This window comes from Ammodytes marinus (genome assembly GCF_949987685.1).
Source record: "Ammodytes marinus genome assembly, chromosome: 4".
In the NCBI taxonomy this organism is placed as follows: Eukaryota; Metazoa; Chordata; class Actinopteri; order Uranoscopiformes; family Ammodytidae; genus Ammodytes; species Ammodytes marinus.
In genome coordinates this window covers 31299752-31323982 of record NC_137233.1, presented here as the reverse complement: position 1 = coordinate 31323982, position 24231 = coordinate 31299752, and the positions used below count along the sequence as shown (strand labels likewise).

The following is a 24231-nucleotide window of genomic DNA, read 5'->3' as shown; positions in this document are numbered from 1 at the left end:
ATTTTTGTTAAAATTAATAAATGAATCATAAATTAACAAAACAATATAAGGCAGTTTAATAAAGATACAAATCAACAATCAGGCCCATTTGTTGAATGCACTACACCACATACAAAATGAAAAGTGTCTTGTGTGGTCAAAACACATTCTGTCTTTCAACTCAGTACCCAAAAATAGATGTTGCAGTTGTCGCCGATAAAATAGTCTCTCACTGTGTAATAACCAGCGTATTCTCTGAAGAATTAAGGCTCAATTCATATTTTTTTATAATGTAATACTTGAGAATCAAACGTTTGAGTTAGAGGCTGACAAAATAATTAAAATGATCAACACTCATGACAGCAACTTTTAACCAGTAAGAAATACATATTTTATTTTATTTATTTATTTCACAAATATACAATGAAAGTCTTTAGAAATGTATGAACTATACACATGGTGATAGAAGAACAAAAGAAGCGAAGAATTACAAAGGCAGTCAATGATTAAGCTCCTCCATCACAGTGTTTCACATCTTAATCTGTAAAGAAAAGGGTTATGTTGTTTTTCCCTATAAGCAATCAGCTACAAGACATAATTGAGACAAAGCACTGCCCATTCATTGTGGTTCTGACAAAGTATACGGCTGTGTTCGGAAAGCCATACTAACGCCCTCCCTCCTACATACTCAACATCTATATTCTACATACTGTCTACTTAAAGATCGATTGTGTATGCGAGATGCGTCGAAACATTCACACTGAAGTATACTCAAGCAATAAAGAATGTCTTCTTATAAGATTCCAGCCGTTTAGACGCTGTTTAGCGTATTACAGCCCTCCACAGGTTAGATTTAGAACTAGATGTTTACATACAGTCCTGTGTTGTGCAGGAAATGCAGAATTGTAAATAAAGTCTTAAACGTCCTTGTCGTTTGAAAAGACGCAATGCATTGTGGGGCGGTTGAGTAGGAAAAGTATCCAATCGATCTATACCCAAAATCTTCCCAGAAGTTAGTACTCATCCGGGCAATTCTCGCATACCCAAACCGTCACATACTCAAATTGAAGTCAAAATGAGTATGAGTAAGACACTAGTATGGCTTTCCGAACACAGCCTACATTTACCAAAGTAGTAAAATGCATCTGATGTCACTCCACTCCATTTCTCCAGATCTAAAGTACCAAAGCAAAAGTTTGATGATAACGGCTGAACAATTCAGTCTTGGTGAGACTGCTCAGCTTGAAAGCTAGGATAACAAAGAAAGATGTTAAAATAGCATCTCAAGCCTTCGCAGTAAGACATTTAAAAGCAAATATCTCTGAAATTTCATTCCAAATTTAAAAATTGTGATATTTAGGTCAGGAGGACACATTATTCAAAAATTCCTCTTACTAAAACGGTAAGGAATACATAGTTTTTTTCTGATGAGGAAGACATTTTACCAATATAACGGGGAATCAGATCAAACGGAACCCCCTTTACAGCAAATGCAAGATCTCTGGAGAAGTCTTTGCGACAGCTGCGACACTCAGCTCCAAAGTTTTTTCGTATATTTTTATCAATTCTGGCTTCTTTGCTTTCTAAGAGTGTGGAAGTATTGCTGTCAATGAGTGAGCGTTATCCACATCATGCCTCACTCCTCCTGGCCTTGGATCCTCTCCAGCAGATGCTGCTCTACTCGCTGGTTCATGCGCTGCAGATCCTTCAAGGCACTGGGCTGATCTTCCAGCTCCTCGTGGAGACACCTGGCTATCTCCAACCTCCTGTAGTCTTCTGCTCGGACCAGACGCCGGATGACCTGAAGAGCACGGTCTTTGAGGCTGTACACTGTAGAAACCAAAACAATTGTTTGTCCAGTGTTGAATTTTTTTTAAAAAGGAGACCATTTCACTTCCCCAATCTAGTCCACTACCTAAACACATTACAACATCAAAACAAACTAATACGACACTAAAGCGCTCAGATGAAAAAGCAGGTTGCAGTGCACTCTGGATTCAATCAAATGTGCATGCAAATGGCAGCTGTGTTTGGTCCTAATTACCACCATGCACATGGTGAACAGTGTGTCTGTTAAAACAACAACAACAGACACACTTACCCCCATTCACCAAACAATTTGTTGACGTGCTGCTTTAAGCATCCATCTTGCCAATTTATTTGTATTCCTATTTGCAGTGTGACAGTGATGTCTCCATAAAAATATATCTTAAAACCCTGCGAAATAAAGCTGAGAGTACCTGGCTGACCAGACTACTAGCCCTTTGAATTGTCACTTTAAAGCAATTTAAATTGTCTGCAGCATAATGATTGACAGCAGTTTGACAGTTCAAAATACACAAACACAATGTATTCTGAAAGTTATTACCAGCCTAAGTGAGCAGTTTACAGTGAATGTTTGGCTTATCACACTGTACATCATAAATGTACCCTCACCCTGGGTGTGTAAGTCGTAATAAATGATATGATTTTTTTCGTAATTGGCCAGTACTTTAGAGTCATTTGGCTCATTTTACCTGGTAAACAGATATTAACATTTGTTGGATTCCCATTTCCTGAAGGTTTAGCCAGAAACAGTTCTTTGCAGTTCACCCTCAGTGGCTCATCCATCTCTGCGTCTCTGAACATCCAGGGGTGACCTGGGGAAACATTAAATTAAGAGTGTGTATTACACAGCCATAAGTAGTGCCATTGCATTGACAATTAACCATTCTCCCTAAACTGCAAGTCTTGGCAAAGCACCAAGACTTTGGACGACACACTGTTTGATGATTTCTCCACTGACACTACTTGTTTAACAACTTTGTGTCTCATCATGATTTTTTTTGTCCACACTTGAAATGTCCACTCAATTTAAAAGAACTGCAAACAAGTATGAGAGGTCGTAACGTGCCTCTGTTCAATCTGGTTCTTCAGTTTTGTTTCTGCAAACGCCAATTGCATGGTGTCCCTCGATAACTTATACGGGAAACATAGCCTGAAACTAAGTAGCAAAAGTTATTTCATAATGTGCCAAAGTAGCTTGTGATACTGGCCTTACCAACAAAGGTGTTCATCGCACGTCCCGTCCCGGGCTGTATGTCAACATAAGCCTTGGGTTCCCCGCAGAAGTCTATCCACAAGGGTCGTACGACCCGGGGACTGAGGTTACAAAACACAACCTCGACCGCCACTCGACTGTTCAGGGAACGGACGATGGGCAGAGACTGCGATCCCTCTTGAGGCATTGGTGCTCGTTGCTATTTGACGCTAAACTGTGAAAATAACTGTTTAGCTAACGCTAGCTAGCAGCCAGCTAGCGACACATCCATGTATGTTGACTGCGAAGATGGTCGGGTCAATAAATGTATCACTTCGTCCGTCCAATTGGATTACATCTTTAAATGAGAGAAAGACGAGCAACTTGTACAGTTCAGTAACACTACAGTGGGAGAACGGGGAGAACCGTCTATTTGCACTCTCAATTTCAACTACTTTGTTTACATTCTCTCTTCCGGTTGAAATTCTTGGGACGTCAAACTATTCTTCGATGTGATTGGTCGGGTGGCGTGGTGACGTCAAAGTCTCACAGAAGTTGCGTTTCCAACATCTAAATCATTACTGATCCTGTAATCCATTTGACTCATCCTGTAAAGAAGGGAGAAGCATGGCATAAGATAAAAGCACATTTAAGCTAAAAAAAAACAGTTGTTTGCCTTTCAAAGTAAAATTTCCATGATCAAGGTTTTTTGATTATTGTGTGAACAATTATAGACACGTTTGAAAACATTTGACACGTTTTAGTGCTTTAGTATGCTACACTTTGTGTCTATAAACGTAGTTAGTTACCATAGAAGAAATGTGACCACATATTTAAGAAGAGCCATCCATTTGACTCATCCTGTAAAGAAGGGAGAAACATGGAATAAGATATAAATACATTTAAGCTAAAAAAAAAGTGTTTTCCCTTTCAAAGTAAAATTTCCATGATCAAGGTTTTTTGATTATTGTGTCTGAACAATTATAGACACGTTTGAAAACATTTGACGCATGTTTTAGTGCTTTAGTATGCTACACTTTGTGTCTATATAGTTAGCACGATGTCAGCCCTAAGACGACTTTTTTTTTCGAAAGCTACAGTTTATTTCTGATCCAAAATTATTGTTGCCGGGGATGCACAACAGCCTGAAATATATGTACATATTTGAGTTGGAGACTTTACTGTCAAGGCCTCACTTTAAAGTCACTATGAGTAAAAAGTGGCACATCTCACCCCACTCTCCCCTATAGCACAAAATGCTTAAATTAAACCGTTAAATTAAAACTGTACTTAAATTAAGTATTTTTATACTGTTTTGTTACTTTTATTTAAGTAAAGGATCTGAATACCTTTCTACCACTGTTATTCAACAAAATGTAAACAAGCACAAATATTCTTATTATAGCTCTATTATTGTATCAAGCAGCTCTGCTGTTTAATCATATCAACTGCATTCTACAATTAGCACATGTAAAGAATAATAAGACTTGTATTAGTCTGGAAATCACAGTCCTGAGTTCTGACTGAATTGAAGCTCCACCCAGGCTCATCCTCATATAAAACACGGGCAAAGCTGAAGACACTTTGTCGAGCAAGACCATGTGTTCCCCTCTAGAGGGTATTTCCAACTTGAACTCAGTAAATAATATTTATAAAAAGGTAGGTTCAAATATTTGCCATACCATGTCCTGTCACCTGTTTGCATAGGCTGCCTTATGTTATAGCAACTTTTCTGCAGAAAAAAAAATGTGCTTTTATTTTCCAACAGATTGTTTTTGATCCAGCTGGCAAGTCTTAGCTCTTTAACGACCCAAACACAATGCATCGTGTGAATAACAGTGGCTCTGTGGAGGAGAAGGACGTGGCGAGAGACGAGCTCCTGGCCAAGGTGGAGGTCTCACTGCTCGGTGTCATCTTCGTCAGCGCCTCGGTCCTCAACACCTCTCTGCTGCTCGTCCTCTGGAGACAGCGCAAGCAGATGTCCAGGATGCGCGTCTTCGTCTTCCACCTGTGCCTGGCGGATCTGGTGGTCGCCTTCTTCCAGGTGTGCCCGCAGCTCATGTGGGACATCACGGACAGATTCGTCGGACCTGACCTGGTCTGCCGCCTCGTGAAGTACCTGCAAGTTCTAGGCATGTTCTCATCGACTTACATGATCGTGGTGATGACGGTTGACAGATACCAAGCTGTCTGCAACCCTATTGTGAGGTTCCAACGGGCACGCACAAGACTGAACATCCCCGTGTGCGTCGCCTGGGGGATTTCTGTGCTGGGCAGCTTGCCACAGGTTTTTATTTTCTCAGAGATCGAGGTGGCACCCGGTGTTTTTGACTGTTGGGCTACATTTATCCAGCCATGGGGGCTGCAGACGTACGTAACCTGGACCACGCTGGTCATTTTTATTTTACCTGTTGTTACAGTTATTGTATGTCAAGTGCGCATCTGCCGAGCCATCCAGATCAACCTTTACCAAAAGATTAAGCTGCAAGGCAGCGTGGCTTTCTCAGTGCCATCCAGAGCCAGCGGCGTGGCGGGCATGTCAAAGGCCAGGGTGAAGACGCTGAAGATGACGGTGGTCATAGTGCTGGCTTATATTGTCTGCTGGGCTCCCTTCTTCACAGTCCAGCTTTGGTCCGCCTGGGACACAAATGCGCCAAAAGAAAGTAAGTCATCAAGTGTTTCTGTCTGGGGCTCAGTTTGGTGGGGTTTGTTTTAATTGTGTTAAAGTGCATATAATTTAGGATTTCTTTCTAACTGATGATCAGTTATAACAAAATGATTGTTCGTATATTTTGCGTATTTACGCACAAAACCCATAAGTTAACAGGTGGCAAAGGAACCCTCCTTTGCAAACACATGATAACGCTCTGCACTTCTGTCTTTCCAGCCGCGACCTTCACCATCCTGATGTTGCTGGCTAGTCTCAACAGCTGCGTTAATCCCTGCATTTATCTTCTATTCAGCGGCCAGTTTCCCAAGAGGCTGGTGACACTGCTGTACCAACGTCAGTCCCACGGTAAGGATTCAATGCACGACGAGGCGACGCTGGTCAGCACTTTGTACATGAGCTTCAAAAATGTCTCCGAATCCAAATGAGGACAGCAAGTTATAATCAATATGAAAAAGGCCTGTAGGCTGAGGCGTGCCAAGTCGACTTCTGGAAGCTGCCTCTGATCTCTCTGCATTTCAACGATTGATTCTCCTCAACAGGATATATCATATGGGGATTAGGAAATGTAGCTTTCCGGGTCTCTGTATGTGAAAATATGTCACAGAACAGAAGCATTCGGAGGCAAACCTTAATTGGGTGGCAATGAGGGAAAACGTCGCTCCAGATACTGGATGTTGACGACATGACAACAACTGGTATTTTATTGGACTGTGGGCTACTAGGGCTGCTCTTTAGGAACGCATCAGTTTGGAATCTGGAAGCAACTGGTGGGAATCATCTCTTCACATTGTTGTGAGTGATAGCCTTTGAAAATGGTCCTCACAACAGAAGCTGAAGTTTACTGCAGTCCATAAAATAATACTACGTCAGGGTTATGTTGAGCTCAGGGACCATTAAAGATAAGCTCTATTGCATATGTAGCCTTATTTTTCAAAGAGATAGCTATCACAAATATTGAAAATGCCACTGTGTTTTAATGAGTAGGCTATATAAACTGAGCAGATATACAAAACAAGTTTGAATCATGAAATACAATATGAGCCTGCGGCCAGGGGAGAAAAAAGATATTAAAATCACAACATTTCTAGTTTGTAGGGTGCACCACCTGATCCTGTTTTCTCCAAGTCCAGCGGAATGTGTCTGCCTCAAAAAAAGCTGTTGTAAAATATCTGTATTTAAAGATTGTGGAATACGCCTGTCAGTTCTGTGTGTGTTGAATTGAATTGCATTTCATTGCTCAGGATGTATACAACTAAGAGTGAGTGTGAAATAAAGTCATTTCTCACAACTGCTTTGTCTTTTTACTTGTGTGTCAATAGATATTATATGCAATGTGTATTTTGTGAACATGCACTACTGAAAAAGTATATTAAACGGCTATCTAGTAAAAAGGGTACAATCAGACATGTGAAGTTAAATTGTCGGAGCAATTTTCACTTAAACAGGGTTCACATTCTACTCTGAGAATGCATGTTACACCACGTTAGAGAGCATACTGAAAACATATTAGACTGGCACACAGCACATATACAGGGAATGTAGATCATTTATTTTCCAACTATACCCAGGCAAGTAAAAGCCAAGATAAAAATGCTTTTATTAAGATAAAATATATATATATTTTTTAAATGTATCAAACCTAAAAAATAAGTTAATAGCCATTATTTGTCTTTGTTATTCATCATCAGACCATCAGTGTCTTCATGACAGATCGTTACCAATCTCCCTTTTTTTTAGAGCTAATTTGGTTTAATAAATACTTTGACCTTCATGTAAATATCTGAAGCTTTTAAACAGCTTTGGACTCCTACATTTATGTCATTTTACTGTGTTTTTTTTAAAGATATTTTTTGGCATTGTTATGCTTTATTGATAGTGTAGAGACAGAGTTGAAATGGGGCAGAGAGGGGAGTGACATGCAGAGAACGACCGCGGGCTGGAATCGAACCCGGGTCCGCTGCTGGCCGAGGCCCATGGGGGGACGCCCTACCAACTGAGCTAAGGGCGCCCCCAATTTACTGTGTTTCATAGTATAGTAACATCATAACAACACAAATAATAATATGGTGCGGATGGAGTCGGGGGTTGTCTTGTGACAGGCACTGGGAGTTAATGGACTTTCATCTTGGCTAAGAATCCTTTTGGATCTCTTGCCCTGCGTTCCAATCCCCATACTTCCCTACTATTTAGTATGCCAGAAAAAGATTTAGGATGTCCCAATACATGCAGGTCAATTGAAGTATGCTGAAAATACAAAAATGCCCCACTAATTCCAATAGCATTTTGGAGTATTCGTCTTTATTCTTGACATTTCTCGACATAATGAAAAAAAATCTTCCTTATCTGATTTGTTTTTCTCTCCTGTGGCCCTAAAGCTCTTCTGTACTTTAGTATGTAGTGTAGTAAAAAGGAAAAGTATGTGATTTGGAACGCAGGGTAAGTTGCACAAGAAAGATGTTTTCCAACAGTATCCTTCTGTTGGAGAGCAGCCTAACAACAGACTACATTACCCTACATTGTGTTTCTCTGCAACATCAAGGCTAATCCTTCTACCGTTAACGCTGTAGAATTGAGGAACTTCTGTCCTAAAAACAAAAGTCAAGCATTTTAACATTCAACTCTGGTCAAGAAGAGAAACACTACTTTCAATTAATATTTCATCACTTTTCTCCAATTATGCTGTGTTCCACCGTATGTGGTTGCATCACATAAGTCTTTCCTGTGTTCTTGAAAGCACATGATGAACACAATTATATTTTAAAATACATTATACCATCTACTGTATGTCCAAAGCTAACTTGATATTTACAGTATAATTTACCTTAAACAGGTTCCAAGTATTCCTTCATCATTTGTAAAAACATGTTTCGTTTGCATTATGCTGTGAAGATAATTGTTTCTTTTGGTTGTTGCTTAATTGTTGAATTATTTCTGACGGCAACTGTGGAATATTTACATGAAACATGATGCAGAACTAATACATTATATTTCAATTGCAAATCACTGGAAAAAGAGAAAGAAAGTAGTCCATGACAACTATTTGTTCAGTGTTATATTATATTTTTGCTGTTGTTGCCATTTTGAAAATTGATTCCTTGTTCGCTTCACTTATCAAGCAAAAATCCCAAAACATTCACTGGTTACATCTAATAAAATAATCAATGTGAAGACCTCATCATGGTTTTTTGGGAAAGTGTGACATCCTAAAACCAAACATGAATTTGAAAAATAATTTAAAGATTACTTGATAATGACTAATGTTGGTTGGAGCCCTGTTAATGGAGTGAACACATTGAAATTATTCATATTTTTCAAGAAGCACCACCAATAGAGCCTTTGCCACAGACCACAGTAACAACACATTACAAAAAGAAGATTCATTAGGCAATACACTTTACTGGGGAGAAGCAGACACCACTGCTAAAGCCACAAAACAAGTCGTCAGGAGTGTATATAACAGATATCACGCATTGAATTCATGAGATATGAGAAGTCACGCTCGCTGCTCGTTCCAAACCCTGTCATCATCATTACTATTAATGCTCCTATCTGAAAGACCCTCACATGGAAAGACGCGACATGGCTCTTAAACCACTGGCAGAGGCTCATTACTGCCACTGTGCATACAAACCATCTCAGTTCACGTGTATCTGCATGGAGATTAATAAACTGCCAATGCAGTGTAATAGATGCAGACACATGACAGCACACAGACGCGGCGAGGCACATGTTGATTTGTCTGCATATGTGAGGATATACAAATTCTGGGCAGATAATAAAAAGATAATTTACCAGCTTGTTCATCACAAGGTCATTGACTTTCAAACATGTTTTTTGTGTCTACAATTGTGAGGACCTTCATTGATATAATGCCTTTCATAGCCCCTTACCCTATACCCTTAACCTAAACCTTATTCTATCCTGAACACTAAAGTCTAAACAGCTTAAAACAGCTATTTGTTTTGTCCCAAAGTAGGGACTGACCAAAATGTCCCCACTTTGCAAAAATGTCCTCACCGCCATAGTTTACAAATCAAAATGGTCCTCACGAAGATATATGAACAAGTAAACATACACACACGTTGCCTGAGCTACCAAATGTATGCCTCTTGTCTTGATGCACTCATTCCTTGATTGTTTTACTGAAATATGTCAGTCAATAGTCACAGGATAACTGCATGTTTACAAAAAAAAACAAGCATAGGCCTTCTTTTGAACCATTTGGTTCTCTTAAATGAAGCATCCAGTTTATTATTAAGACTCTAAACTCTGAATGAGTCTGGCCTACTGGCGACCACAGAATCACTGGGAGGTCAAAAGAGATGTAACACAGGATTTTAGATTTTATGTAGCCTATTATATCGCCAATTTCAGGAACATATAGGGCTGGGGGACCATCAGGGCCGCCCCTCAAGTCATTTCTGCTTGACGTTAGCAACCTCCTCCAAGCTACATTTGCCACTTATTGCACCCCCAATTATCAGACAGAACTTTTAAGATGTCGAATTGTATTGATGGTAATGTAGGTGCCAGGAAGAAGAATGTTTGGAATAATAGAATAGACCATAACTCTTGATTGGGTGCATTGAGTTTGATACTATTTTCTTTACTGTCCGTACTGGAGACTGACAATGATATGGAAGTGCAGTGATATATCTGTGTGGAGCGTGCCCTTTGAAGAGAGAGAGAGAACACAATAATATGAAGACCTATTTGAAAATAACAAACTCTTCATGAAACCACAAAGTCAAGTTATTTTTCACTGAGTGTTAACTGCAAAAGCATCACCCTTTACAGAGTAGTTATGGATTTTTTCAATTATAATGGCTCAGAGATACTGCTAGCCTGGCTCTGGAAAAATTGTGGAGTCAAATGGATATCTTTCGCTTTGGTTTTTGTATGAGCAAAAAAAATTAGATGTGTGTAAATGAGTGGGTTTCAGGGGTTCTGCTAGCCAGGTTTGTTACTTTTAGACAGTTCTGTGGGAGCAGTTTCCGCCTGTTTCTATACTTTAAGAAAACCTTAGCTAGCCAGCTTCTGGTGGTAGCTTCATATTTATCCTACAAATATGAGAATAGTATCTATAATCTCCTTTAACTCTGCAGAAAAGTGAATTAGGGCACTTTCCAAAATGTCTAACTGTCCCTCTACGAATATAACAAAAATACTCAATTTTCATAGATCAACATTTTCGCAATCTACACAATTTAGTTATTGTGATCAATTTCTTTGCTTACTAGAGGAAAATATTATTTCCTAACGATTGTGTTACAGAAAGAGAGATGTGAATCAAGGAGTCAGAAGAACACCAGTTAAATTACACAACAAAATGCTATAACTGCCTCTTATTTACAGTTACATTTTTACAAATGTGAACCATCGACTTGCAACAATATCGCAAGGATACTTTAAAACTTAAACAATTATATCTTAACATATTCGTTCACGTTGCCATTTACAATCTCATATTCACATCTGTGGTTCACCTATTCTTTAAATTAATAAAAAAAAAGATGCTCAGCTATAGGGCGTAGCCACACAGCACAGAACAAACTGAATGAAGAAGGGTAAATGATCCTATCGCTCACCGTGTAAATAAGCTTTGACCTTTTAAAAAAAGAAAATAACTATGGCATTAGGCACCAAGACATTTCAGATATCTGAAGGCCATTATCTGATGGTACAATGAGCCTTTGCTGAATACAAAACAGACACTGATTATATCAAGTATATGACACAAGAAGCACGCATGTTGAGTAGTTTGATTTACCTGCTGTTTTTCTTGCATACAAAAATACATCCAATTTAGTTCCACGATTCAATATAACCCCCTATAGCGACAGATCTACACACACAAGTGCACTATCATTTCAGTTTCCCCCACTGACTTGCAGCATCTGATATTACATTAAAGAATATAATGTGAGGAATCCAACAAATGATTTGAACGCTAAGTGAGTTGTAACTGGTTTGTTTACAGCGGATTTAAGTGGCTAACTCAGCCTGCTCAACTCAACTGCATGCAGTCACACTCTTCATCATATGGAGTAAAAGGAGTCGGAAGGACATTGTGATTCAGCACAGGGTTTTCATTAGTGTGGGTCTGCATCTACCGAGCAATGAGCTGGACAGAGGTGCAGATTAGGGGGCTGCATGCTAGGATGCTACCAACGTATTATGGAATCTGTTATTCTCCATTGTTTTTTCTCCCTTTATCACAATGCAGAGTCAGCTGCCGCCCACATTTAAAGAACCTTTAAAAACAATCACTACCTGTTCCGTTTGCTCTGAAAGGGCCAATTAATGGTCAAAATGACCTTTTCACTATATGATGGATTTTGCTGACGACAGGCGGTGTGCGATGAATTGATAACATAAAGGTAATCACAGCCAGAGAGTGTCTGTAGAGACTTCTTAAACCAGAGGAGATGCAGGTCCCTATACGTCACAGGCAGAAGAGTCTAGAGCCGTCTCTCCCCTCCTCCCCGTCTCCCTGGGGGATACGAGGCAGCATGGCAGAACGGGTCAGGCCCCAGAAACGTGGAGGAGACAAATCCTTCTTAGTGGCGGTGAACTTCCAACCCATGTGAGAGCTGCAGGTTCGGCACTGAGCAATCGTCCAGGCGTACCTGAGAGCAAAGGGAGAGGATGACAGTTTCTTAGGATCCCCTTGTGGTGTAGTGGTTAGAGAGTGTCCCCCTAAAGGCTCAGGCCTCGCAGCAGACTTGGGTTCAAATCCGACCCGTGGTCAGTTCTCTGCATGTTTCAGTCCTTGAGTCATTCTTTGACTGACTGCTATAAACTTTTGAATTCACTCATGTTGGGATCACATCTCCACCACGTTCTATATTGACTCTCCGGGGTGTGTTTGTAACTAGAACAGGACAGTTACTCTAACAGAAGGAAAACAAACCATAATGCCATTCAACCGGACTGAACAATGCAATTTTGTAGCTGAAAAAGGTTCAGAGAACTTTTTAGAGCTGCTGTACAAGCCTGGAGGTGTTGAGTATTTAATATTTAAAATTTAAAACATAGATTTTCAGTTCAATATTCCTTTAAAGCAAGTTATTTTCAATATCAATATGTAACCTATAACTCACGGCTACAAGCAGCACTTACTGTATGTTTCATTTAGATTCAGCAACTGAACAAGAACTAAAATATAATTGTTAATAAAATAATTTAATTAGCTATATTTACAGTATATAAATTATTTACAGCCAATACTCAATGTGATGTTTGTACTTGTAAATTCTCATAAACCAAAAACTTCCTCCAGTGAGAGAATATTAAAGCCCACACTGAAACAAATGCATTATGTAATGGTTTATTAATCCAGGTGCCACATTTTTAATGCCATGGATTTAGCAGACTTACCCTGGAAACCAGCTGTGCAGTGTGGATGGCCTGCCAACCAGGTTGAGGTTGTTAGCTTTGTAGACGGTCAGAGTTTCATGGACGTAGCCGTGAGGGTTGACGTATGCAGCCATGGGGCCGTACAGAGACAGGCTTCAGGGAGACAGGAGGCAGGTCAAATATGTGTTTTAATTAGTGACTTTAGTAAGTTATTATGAACAGTTAACAGAAAGATCAGAATGGTCACCTAAAAGGAAATAATAAAACATACTGATTAGACACTCTATACAGTATTAGGTATTAAGGGAGCCAAACTGCCTTTACATTTCTAAATTGTTGATTAAAATCAGATGAAAATGCATTAACTACATGTGTAGTTTGGTTAATCAGTTTTTTTATATAAATGTAAACAATATAAATAAATGAATTAGTAAATAAATAAACAAAACAAAAACAAAATACAGTAATGATAAATAATGATATATAAATATATATGTATATATATATATATATATATATATACATCCACATATATGCTTAGGCCTAAAATAGGCCAAAATATATTCATCAGTACACATACTACATATGAAAAAATAAATAAAAAATAAAACACAAAAAAAGAACACAGAAAGTATATATATATACACAAGTTAAACTCTTCCAGCTCTTCATGACTATCTTCAGAATATTTAATTACAATCCATATATTAACCATTTATTCCATCGTATCGAAAACTCAGTTTCTAGGAGATTACTTTTAAGAGTTAAATACTTAATGTCTTCACTTCACACATCATATAACAGTGTCATCACTCAGATAGCCTGGATGTCCTCGGACTAAACGGTCGATGCATTACCTGTAAACGTACAGCGAGGGTCTGCGCTGTTTTGTGCGTCAATCTCGGACAAACACATCATCGGCAGTTAGAAAAATAACATGCGTGCGTGTGTGTGTGTGTGTGTGTAGGCCACTTGTGTTGTTCTGTGGCTTGCCAGAAATTACAGCGATTACTGTGGAGCAGTTTTGTTCAGATCCATCGTTAGACCATTTTAATGTGTTCCTTCTATTATCCCTATTACCTCCTACAGACAAAGATTTTTCTATAACAAACACCCAACTAAAATGCATTTCTGTCTCACAGTAATATAAAAAGACTTGCAGCCTATCAAAAGCATGCACGTTAAAATATATCCTAAATGTTTTTTTTTTTTGGCATCTTAAGCTTTGATTAGGCAGTTTGGAGACACAGATGAAATGGGGTAGAGAGGGGAATGACATGCAGAGAACAACTCGGGACCGGATTCTGGCCGGTGGATTGAGCTTCTAATGGGGGGGGGGGGGGGCTCTAACCACTTCACCACGAGTGCCCCCTCAAAATATATTCTTTATTAAAACTAATTTGAACTATTTCTACTGAATTATATAAATCCCTGTGGTGAAACACTCGTTTATGTCTACAGCTGAGTACACCAAGTCAGGCAGCATGTTTAATATTCCCAGTGAAATTCAAAGAAACGCCAAGTCTCTTGAAGTTTGTATTGTGCTAGGAATCATGTGCCTGTGTGTAAAAAAAACAAAAAATAACAAGAATACATTATGTATTTTTATGCACTCACCTGAAAATCTCATTCTTTGTGGTGATTTCCGTGTCCTGGCACTGCTTACAGCACAGTGATGTGCACTGAATGGGAAAGATATACATGTCAAAAGCAAGTAAGCATCCAATGCCAAGGTTCCTCACAGATAAATTTAATGAGCCACAAGAGCCAATCCAGGTATTTAGGGACCAGTGGGACTCATAAAGGAGGATGATTATATTCAAACAGACAGGTGGAAAAAAACAGACAATAGACAGGCACAGTAAAGAAGCACTTCACAAGTTCGACGACAGCTTTACTACATCTGGCTATGCAAAAGTTGTACTACACACTAACAGCTTCTGTGTGTGTGTGTGTGTGTTTTCAGTTTGAAGTCAGGGTGACACTGGCCTTCTTCACCCAGTAATATCTGTACTTTCTCTAATTATAACGATACAATTGAAATCCTATTTAAAGGCACATTTTCCATCATTGAGTTGAGCAATGACTGCTAAGTAAGTTGCCATAGTATATATACAAAATCACTCTGTCAAAATCAGTGAATATCTCCTCACAATCCACAACCTGACTGTGTGCGTGAACTGTGAACTACAAAAAAATCTGGTGTTGATACACAGCCTAGGCTCTTTAAAGTGGCAGGTAAACAAAGGGGGCCCACCGTAGCTAGCAATATTCCAGTTTACAGGGTCTTGACTGCATATTAAGACTTACCGTGCACACAGCACACAGTATTAACAGGTAGCAGATCATGAGGAGATACGCACTGATTTTAACAAACAAGCATTCACCAGAATCTCTTGACTCCATCTTTAGTAACCATCATGATACATGTTCTGCTGTGTGAAACAGCTACTGTGTATTTCGTGAAGATCTATGGAACATCACTTGTGATCGTGAGGCCAACTTTGGACTGAAATATACCAGCAGCCACACATCTGTCAAACAGGTTTAAATATACCAAAGAACATCCGAGGAGAGAAACAGACACGCTGCATGGCACGAGCACGACGCAATGAGGGAGAAGATTGCTGTTACTACTGGGACAGAGGAGGAAAGAGGCTTGAGGTGGGGCGGTCAGGGCTAAGCATGGAGCTCTCCTCACCCGGTCCATTATGTCCAGCTCACAGCGCAGTCTCTGGATGGCACTGCCGATCTTCAGCAGCTGCAGCCGCAGAGCGTCATCGATGGGCAGACAGGCCGCCACTCTGTAGGAGAAGTCTGACACAAAGCAGACAGGAGGGCAAGAAAGAGGGATGAAAGGAAGGAAGGAGAGGAAGCACAGAGAACACAAACAGGAGTACGTGCGTGCGTGTGTGTGTGTGTGTGTGTGTGTGTGTGTGTGTGTGTGTGTGTGTGTGTGTGTGTGTGTGTGTGTGTGTGTGTGTGTGTGTGTGTGTGTGTGTGTGTGTGTGTGCCATCCATCGGCAATACACTGAACAGAGACTGACCTACGACGTTGGTAGGGAGAGAGTCGTCCTTCAGATTCTCGTCCCACTCATGGAGCTGTTTCTTCACTCTGTTCATGAGAGACTCCTGTGTGTGGAAAGAAAAGGAATGAGAGGGAACGTGGTTTACATTGGCTGTGATGTGTTTATACACGGAGGACTGTGAATGCAGTGCACGTGGGCTGCAGTACTCACGGAGTCGTAGAGGGCGTAGACCCAGGGAGGCCATGGCGTCAGACTGGCACAGTGAAACTTCCTCTGTGATCAACAACAGACACAACATTAAGTAAGTTCATCTAAATGAAATGATTGGAGAAAGAACTCCCAACACACTAACCCTGCGTTCCAATCCCCATACTTCCCTATTATTTAGTATGCCAGAAAAAGATTTAGGATGTCCCAATACATTCACGTCAATTGTAGTATGCTGAAAATACATAAATGCCCCACTAACTATAGTATTCATCTTTATTCTTGACATTTCTCGCCATAATGAAAAAAAATCTTCCTAATCCGTATTTTTTTTCTCTCCTGTGGCTCTAAAACTCTTAAGGGGTTGCCCACTGGCAGAACTCACCCCACTCTCCCCTATACTGTGTGTGTGTGGTGTGTGTGTGTGTGTGTGTGTGTGTGTGTGTGTGTGTGTGTGTGTGTGTGTGTGTGTGTGTGTGTGTGTGTGTGTGTGTGTGTGTGTGTGTGTGTGTGTGCGTGTGTGTGTGCGTGTGCTAGACCTTTTGGTAATTCTTCCACCAGCACTGTGCCTGTTTGCAGCTGTGGGGTTTGGAGGAAGGGTTCATGTGGAGCCTGGTGAGTGGCGCTAGCTGCACGGCAGACAGAGGGTCTGGAAGGATTCTTTCTGGAAGGATCTGTACCTTGGCTTGTCTGATCCTGAGGAGAGATAAAAACAAGTTAAAGACACAATGACAAAAGGATGTGGTAACAAAAGACAGGAGAGGCAAGGAAACGGTGAGATGAATCACAGATCAAACAAATGGTGTGCTGGCTGATGAGGGTCAGCAGGCATGTGACGGGATGTTTGTAAATCTGCCCTGGTGATTAAAAAGGTCTGTGCCTTTTCTCTGTTCGGCAAAGTGCAAACACATCCCTGCAGCTTCCCCTCTGGGTACCTTCTGCAGCTCAGACGTACAGACAGATTCACACAGAAGCAACACACGAAAGAGAAATGAAAAACACTTTTTGGTGTCGCTAAAAGACAAAGGGACTCTTCCATTTGGATCTTTTTATGCACAAACTGCTGCCATAACATATTGAGAGTGGCACTGAATTTTAAAAAGTTCATTCAGCGATCCAAACTTTTAGGGTTGCACATTCAGACACGTTTCAGAGAGGAAGAGAAAGCGTATTGAAATAAACAGTAAATGCTACATCAATATTCAGTACATGGGCACACAGCAGGCTCCATATACGTGAATGATAACTTCAGCTACCCTGCTTACCGGGGGTCACTTGGATCACGACGATCAATTTGTGTGCATTAACACAACAGCGACTTAAAGACAGAGGGGACATCCGTCTTTATGACGACAGTGGAGGATGTAAGTGGACGTGATCTAAAGTGTGACCACAACAATTAAACAGGCAGCATTTCTCCTGTAACCCTTTGATTGTTTAGTGCAGGACGAGGCACAAAGAATGGGCTGTGCATTTTCTCGCAATGATTAAAAAAACAAACAAAACCCCCACAAAAGTATAACAGTATATTAGCAGAAAACCTACAACGCAGCCGTGATGGAATGAATAAAAGGACATCCAGATAATCACAACCAATTAAAGCACAATGTGTATGTTTGTAGCCGTAACATCTGAACTACACATGTACAGGTGCATCTTAAAAAAATAGAAAAATCTAAAGTTTTTTTTTTTCTGTAATTTAATTAAGTGAAATTTTCATATAGATAGATAGATAATTTTTATTACAGACTCTAAGTCCAGATAATACAAAAGAACATAAAACAATACAAACAGCGACGACGACGACGACAACAACAACAACAACATACAAGGTTGTCTAGCAACCCCCTATTAATAAAAGACATATATTCTAGAATCATTACATATAAAGTGAAATGAATGTAGAATAAACACACTTTTCAGAAGGTTAGCTTTTCTGTATTATAAATCCTATTTTGATTGATTTTATGTAATATTCCACTATTTTGAGAAAGTGGACTTTTTTATTCCATGAGCTATAGGGGTAATCATAGGGTTAACAAAGGAAGGCCTGACATATTGCATTCTGTGTGATGAATCTAAAATAAGTTACATTTTTGAATGGACTTTTCCATGATAATCAATTGTTTGGAGATGCACCTTTACAACCTGTGATGTTTTCAGTCCACCATATGAAGACGACCGCGGATAGAGCAACTCTGCCCTCTAGCTGTGAACTATGAGAGAAACACCTCCTCAACGTAATCTGGAAATGTGGCTGCAAGTGTCATCCTATCATCTCTTAAATGGCTGCTCGTGTGATTCCATTTTCTGTCAGATTCCTGGTTGACTCAGTTTTATAAATAGACAAGTACCATGAAAACCTGAAGGACTCCAGGTATGACCGTGGCTTATTCCAAGTCAGAACCATGGCAGAAAGTGTATGTCTGTATATTCAGAGAGGGCAGCACTCAATCAAATGTGCACATGCATTCAGCCTTAGCCTTTTGCTTTAATGGTTTACGACTGCGATTCGACTCACCCGTCTGCTTGAGTTCTTATCTCATGGACCTTGAATCTCTGCCTCCCGACAGCTTTCACTTTGACGGTTTCGATGCCGTATTCCTGCTCCTCTCGGTATGCGTAGATCTCAGCTGTCGTTCCAAACTCTGCCTGCGGCTCACCAGCATCACTGCAGAGACAGATATATAAACAAGCAAATAGGAACTAGAATTAAATAGGCTCCTCCATTGGTGCAATGTTGAACTCACAAGAGACGTACTAAGACTAGACGTATTAGGAATTTCAAAGAAACAGAGCTTTGTTACTCAATTGGGTCAAAAACAGCACTTAAAAAACATGTGTGTAAAGTCTGAGGAGTGCCCTGTTAAACTGAAGAGATGCTTTCCATATGTCAGATGTGTTAGAGCCTGTCATTCTCAAGATAAGATTTACATTGTTACAGCTGAAAAGGGGGATATTACGGCATAATAAAAAGCATTTAAACAAATGTATAGTAAAATATGTAACAAATAAAACATGTAATATCTATGTAATATACATATAGTATGTGAACAAACAGATTGTCTGATATAATAAATAAGCAGAACAAAAACACAGAAAACACTGGACCTGGCTGCCACCTGGGGGACAAACAAAGTGATGTGGTACCTGTGTGAGAGCACTGCAAAGGTGCGGTCTCTCTGGATGATGCTCCTCATCATGCTGACCTCCTGGGGCCTGAAGAGCTGCAGAGGCAGAGTCTGACCTGGGACCAGCATCACCGCCGTGTGGGGCAGCACAGGGATGGTCTGACAGCTGTCGTCATCGTGGACCGTACGGCCGTGGAACTCCTCCATGTCAGAGCCCAGGTACTGCCAAGCACAGGGGTCAGAATCAACACAACACAACACCACACCACACCACACACACACACACACACACACACACACACACACACACACACACACACACACACACACACACACACACACACACACACACACACACACACACACACACACACACACACACACACACACACACACACACACACACACACACACACACACACACACACACACACACACACACACACACACACAAGCTCTTTGACTGATGACATGGAAAGGTAGGAGACACACATGTAGAGAGTCAGTGTCCGGGGGTGGCATCACTCACAGCATGTGACGTGGGGAGACTGGGGTCAAAGTTGATGAAGTTGGGCTTCTCTGCGTCCTCGCTGTCTCGGTCTTCAGTCTCCATGCCATCTTCCTCCTCCTCTTCCTCATTGTCTGTCATGATGGCACAGCAGCAGAGATTCACGATTCAATACAATAGATTAAATTCAAGCATGAAGGCTCACAGTAAGAGACTACACCTGTGACTTTGATCATCTTAATACGTTCACTGTGAGGGTCAAATAATGCAAATGAAGTAGAACAAGTAGAGGTAGAGATAAAATGTGCCAGCCAGGATCAGGTTGTGATGCAGATGTGACAGTGGCCCCGTCGGTGGAGACATGTTAGCTAGCTGTTAGCAGGGCGAAAGCATGAACGCTGCTCCAGTGAAACAGCGAGCCGCCAGTCAGCCGTCCAGTGAGTTTAACTGTTACCTGGTAGGAGCTGTAACTGGTTCCCCATGTTGTCATTAACGTTGTCGTCTCCACCACCCCTCTCGTCAGCCATAGCCTTGTGTTTACAATACTAACTCTTCCTCTACAACTTCTTCAGCGTGTAGTATCGAGACGGATCCTGAGCGAGCGCCCCCTGGTGACGTGCCACAACTGGTCAGGAGAGTTGTCTGGCCATTCCAGCACAGTAATACCATGGTCAGCTAACCAGTTACTAGTGGTTTCTGGCACTGTGGGCAGATGTCAAGTATTGCTGGAAAAAGGAAATTATCATCTCCATAAAGCTTGTCAGAGCAGACAGAAGCATGAAGTGCACTAAAATCTTCTGGTAGATGGCTGTGGTGACTTCCGACTTGATAACACATTGAACCAACACCAGCAGATGACATGGCACCATAGATAGTAAATAATAGCATGGCACCCCAAATCATCACTGATCCTAATGAAATGTTGCGTTTCATTTGGAAATCAAGGTCCCATAGTATAGAAGAAGAGTGGAGAGGCACAACATCCAAGTTGCTTGAAGACAACTGTCAAGTTTCAACAGTCAGTGCTGATTTGGGACACCATGTCATCTGCTGGTGATTTATGGAGATGCTGATTTCCTTTTCCAGCAAGACTTGACACCTGCCCAGTGCCAGAAACCACTAGTAACTGGTTGACTGACCATGATATTACTGTACTGGATTGGCCCAAACCTAGTACTGAGTACACATGCATAATTATACTTTCTAGAAGGCCGACATTAGCGTATTGAAAATCCCATTTTTATTGATTTCATGTAATCTAATTTTCGGAGATTTTGAATTTGGGGTTTTCATAAGCTTTAAACCACAATAAAAATGATAACAAATAATGGCTTGACATTTCCCTTTGCATGGAATGAGTCTATATATCAGTTTCACCTTTTAAGTTGAACCACAACTTTTTCATGATATTCTAATTTAGCAGCACCAGTACATTTACCCAGGCACCATTTTTAACTAATTAAATGTACTTAAGATCAGTATTCCGTGACCGTCTATTGTACTGGCAAATACAGTAGGTTAACCCCACTACATGTATCTGCAGATTAGATTGGCATTACTCATACAGTAAATTTGATGTGAAGCCAATAAGATCAATGTCAAATTATTCATGTTTGATTTAAACTGCAATCTGAAGCCACAACCAGCAATTATTCAAAATATTGAGTTGCAAGGGAGTCTGACAGTTTAAGGCACTAGGTTTTGCAAGTTAGTCATCTTTGTGTCCAATAAACTTCCCAAATTTAGTAGCTTTGAAGGTTGAGGTTAAATTGGGAAGTTATTAAGCAGGATGTGTATGCCCAGTGACACTATGACCTTTTAACAATAAAGCTCAAATGATTAGCTTGTCTCCAGTAAAATGTACTGTTCATCAAAATGCAGTTTAACCTCAATACATGGGAGCCTGTACTCTAGTACATTTGCCAAATGTAAGGGATCACCTACCCTTGGTCAATTCTGTTTAAGTGGCCAAGTCATTTAATAGTGCTATATACACACAGAAGTGGTTCTTTGTGGTCAATAAACTTCCTAAACACCTAGAAAACACATTTCACATAACCTGTGTAAAGGTCACGTCGAGTTACTTTATACACCTTAAGTTACAAGTTATCCAAAAACGAGGAAAGGTAGTAGAGGACTCTGCCTCCACCTAAAGCTAATCAAATAATTTAACCAAGAGGCTGACACTTGTGTTTTAACTTTTGAACAGTGTTCATTTATTGTTCAATACACCATATGACGGTAGTTGGTCAACATGTTATCAGGGTCCATGAACAAAGCAGCCGTTGTGTCTTGATGGAGGGGGATCTGTCCAGCGTCTTTGCCGTCTTCCAGTCAGACATTCACAGCTGCCTCCATGAGTACATCGTGGTCTCAGGGGTTTGGGTCTTGGTTCCCCTGGGGAGGCACTGCTTCAGCCACGTGGGTCAGTGCTGAGGAAAAGGCTTTGACAGGATCACAGCTGGCCGGGATGAGGGCTTACTTGGACCTCTGCCTCATCTTCCTCCTTTTACGCTTCAGTCTGGTGGGGACAAAACAAATAAAGTGTAAATGTCAGGGAACTGAAAGTTTTAGTCAATGGCCATTTAATTTCCCTACAATTCAAGGGAAGGCCCACCAATCAGCCACACTACTAATGGCTTGTTCCAAATGTTCATAGAAATACTCTGTACTATGGCCTGACATTAGGCCAAAACTATTTCCTATATATCTGAGATGACAAGTTTACATCTACTTCCACCGCAATACGCATTCGACTACAGCCCTGCACCTGCTTATTGACTGACAGTTCAAGACGTCGCATGGCCATAAATAACCCACATGTGTCACAATTCTCCAACCTTATTTCCTTTAAAGTCAACTTAAATATTTGGCCATGTAATAAGATTTCTTAAGCTTTAAGTATTCCTGAAGTTTTTCTTGAAACATTTTAAAACGTATTCTTCACAAAGCATAATGGCTGTGATTCAGGCATGTGGAGTTAGGAACTTGCAGTGACCTGAGAATGAATCAATCCATGAGTTTTTACAAGAGCCATTAAGCTGCCTATGAAACTAAAATATGTATGGCCCTCGACTTAGTGGAATACAATTCCGTCTTTTAGTATTAAAACACTAAAAAAGGGGTGGATGAATATTTTAAATGTGGATTTCTAAAGTGGTATCAGAAGTTAACACATACACTGGCTATGATCAATACATAGGTATTTAATAAGAAAAGGCCCATACTGAATGTCAAAACACTTCATAAAAAGAATTTTAGACAGAGTGCTAGAACTGGGCTACAGTATTTAAAGTTATAATGACCCATTTACACATGTAAAATTATAAATTGCTTTAGTCTATAAAATATTTTCCTTAACATGCACACCCAATTGCTGTCATGTCCTGACAGATTGTCTTGTAACAAATGTTTGACAAAGCTTAACTGAATCAATTCTTACCTGCGCATACGCTTCTTCCTCCACTGCAAAACAAAAAGGGACATATATTAATGCGCAGTAGGCGCGGTTGAGGGCTACATGTGTGCCCTCCCACTTATTGACTATACGACAGACAGCATGCTGATGTGATGCAGAAAAAAAATACTATGGCAGTGCACTATAAGCTACAAAGATGAAATTAGCAATGTGGATCTCCAAACAAACAGGAAATGTATCGTAAGGCAATAGCTATCACGGGTCAGTAATATTGCTAACACTATAGCATGCACCAAAGCGGGCCTTCCAGCACCAACTGCCTTTGCAGTAACTCTGGCAATTCGCAAGTCTATTAATGTGTTAAATTTAAGTTAACACGGTAATAATAACTCAGGGGATGCAATGAAGGAGAGAAAAACAGTTTAGAGAAAACAAAGTAAAGCAGCCCAGGTGGTGTTATTCAGACGCTAGCTAGCAGCGTTGACTGAAGCAGGATTGTAATAACACTAAAATACTGAAGATTGGATGGTAAACTCACCTTGGCTCTCATCGTGAAGAGAAGGATCTGTAAAGACAAGATAAATAAAGTTGTTAGTTACAGCGGATGACTTCTAAACATTTCAGATAAATTTGGATTCAGTTAGCAGCGGAGAGGTTTTTTCTGTACCTCAAGCGACAAGAACAACGAAAGAGGATGTGACGAAGAAAGAGTGCGGTATTTATACAAGTGATGACGTCATGTTCAAGCGCCAACTGTTATCCAGCTCGTCGGGAAATGTAGTTTAAATGGTCAGATCTGCGACTTGACAGTACAAATGTAAAAATCATGTCAATGTTGATAATAATGATCAGACAAATTGTAAAATATATAATTATTCATTAATTTATTTAGAGTATAAACTTGTATAAC

General features: G+C 40.3%; 3 protein-coding genes and 1 long non-coding RNA gene across 4 annotated transcripts; 1 reads left to right on the top strand and 3 right to left on the bottom strand.

Annotated features, from left to right (window-relative positions):
* Window positions 1-356: 356 nt before the first annotated feature.
* Window positions 357-3469, bottom strand: vhl (von Hippel-Lindau tumor suppressor). The gene is made up of 3 exons (XM_080025746.1): window positions 3020-3469; window positions 2496-2618; window positions 357-1809 (listed from the first exon to the last, which is right to left on the bottom strand). Exons 1-3 carry the CDS (start codon window positions 3204-3206, stop codon window positions 1616-1618), a joined length of 504 nt encoding a protein of 167 aa, XP_079881872.1. The 5' UTR covers window positions 3207-3469; the 3' UTR covers window positions 357-1615.
* Window positions 3470-4817: 1348 nt separating this feature from the next.
* On the top strand, window positions 4818-6094 carry avpr2b.1 (arginine vasopressin receptor 2b, tandem duplicate, 1; the record flags this gene model as incomplete). The annotated part of the gene is made up of 2 exons (XM_080026872.1): window positions 4818-5661; window positions 5886-6094. 2 exons carry the CDS (start codon window positions 4818-4820, stop codon window positions 6092-6094), a joined length of 1053 nt encoding a protein of 350 aa, XP_079882998.1.
* A 5022-nt stretch (window positions 6095-11116) lies between these two features.
* crbn (cereblon) lies at window positions 11117-20438 on the bottom strand. The gene is made up of 11 exons (XM_080025730.1): window positions 20358-20438; window positions 19925-20037; window positions 19415-19617; window positions 18786-18935; window positions 16804-16960; window positions 16268-16330; window positions 16076-16160; window positions 15730-15845; window positions 14646-14710; window positions 13050-13181; window positions 11117-12298 (listed from the first exon to the last, which is right to left on the bottom strand). The coding sequence occupies exons 1-11, from the start codon at window positions 20428-20430 to the stop codon at window positions 12115-12117; spliced, it is 1341 nt and encodes a 446-aa protein (XP_079881856.1). The 5' UTR covers window positions 20431-20438; the 3' UTR covers window positions 11117-12114.
* Window positions 20439-22090: 1652 nt separating this feature from the next.
* On the bottom strand, window positions 22091-23999 carry LOC307249605. The gene is made up of 3 exons (XR_013844841.1): window positions 23860-23999; window positions 23346-23368; window positions 22091-22424 (listed from the first exon to the last, which is right to left on the bottom strand). It is a non-coding gene; the product is annotated as an uncharacterized lncRNA (long non-coding RNA).
* Between the last annotated feature and the right edge of the window lie 232 nt (window positions 24000-24231).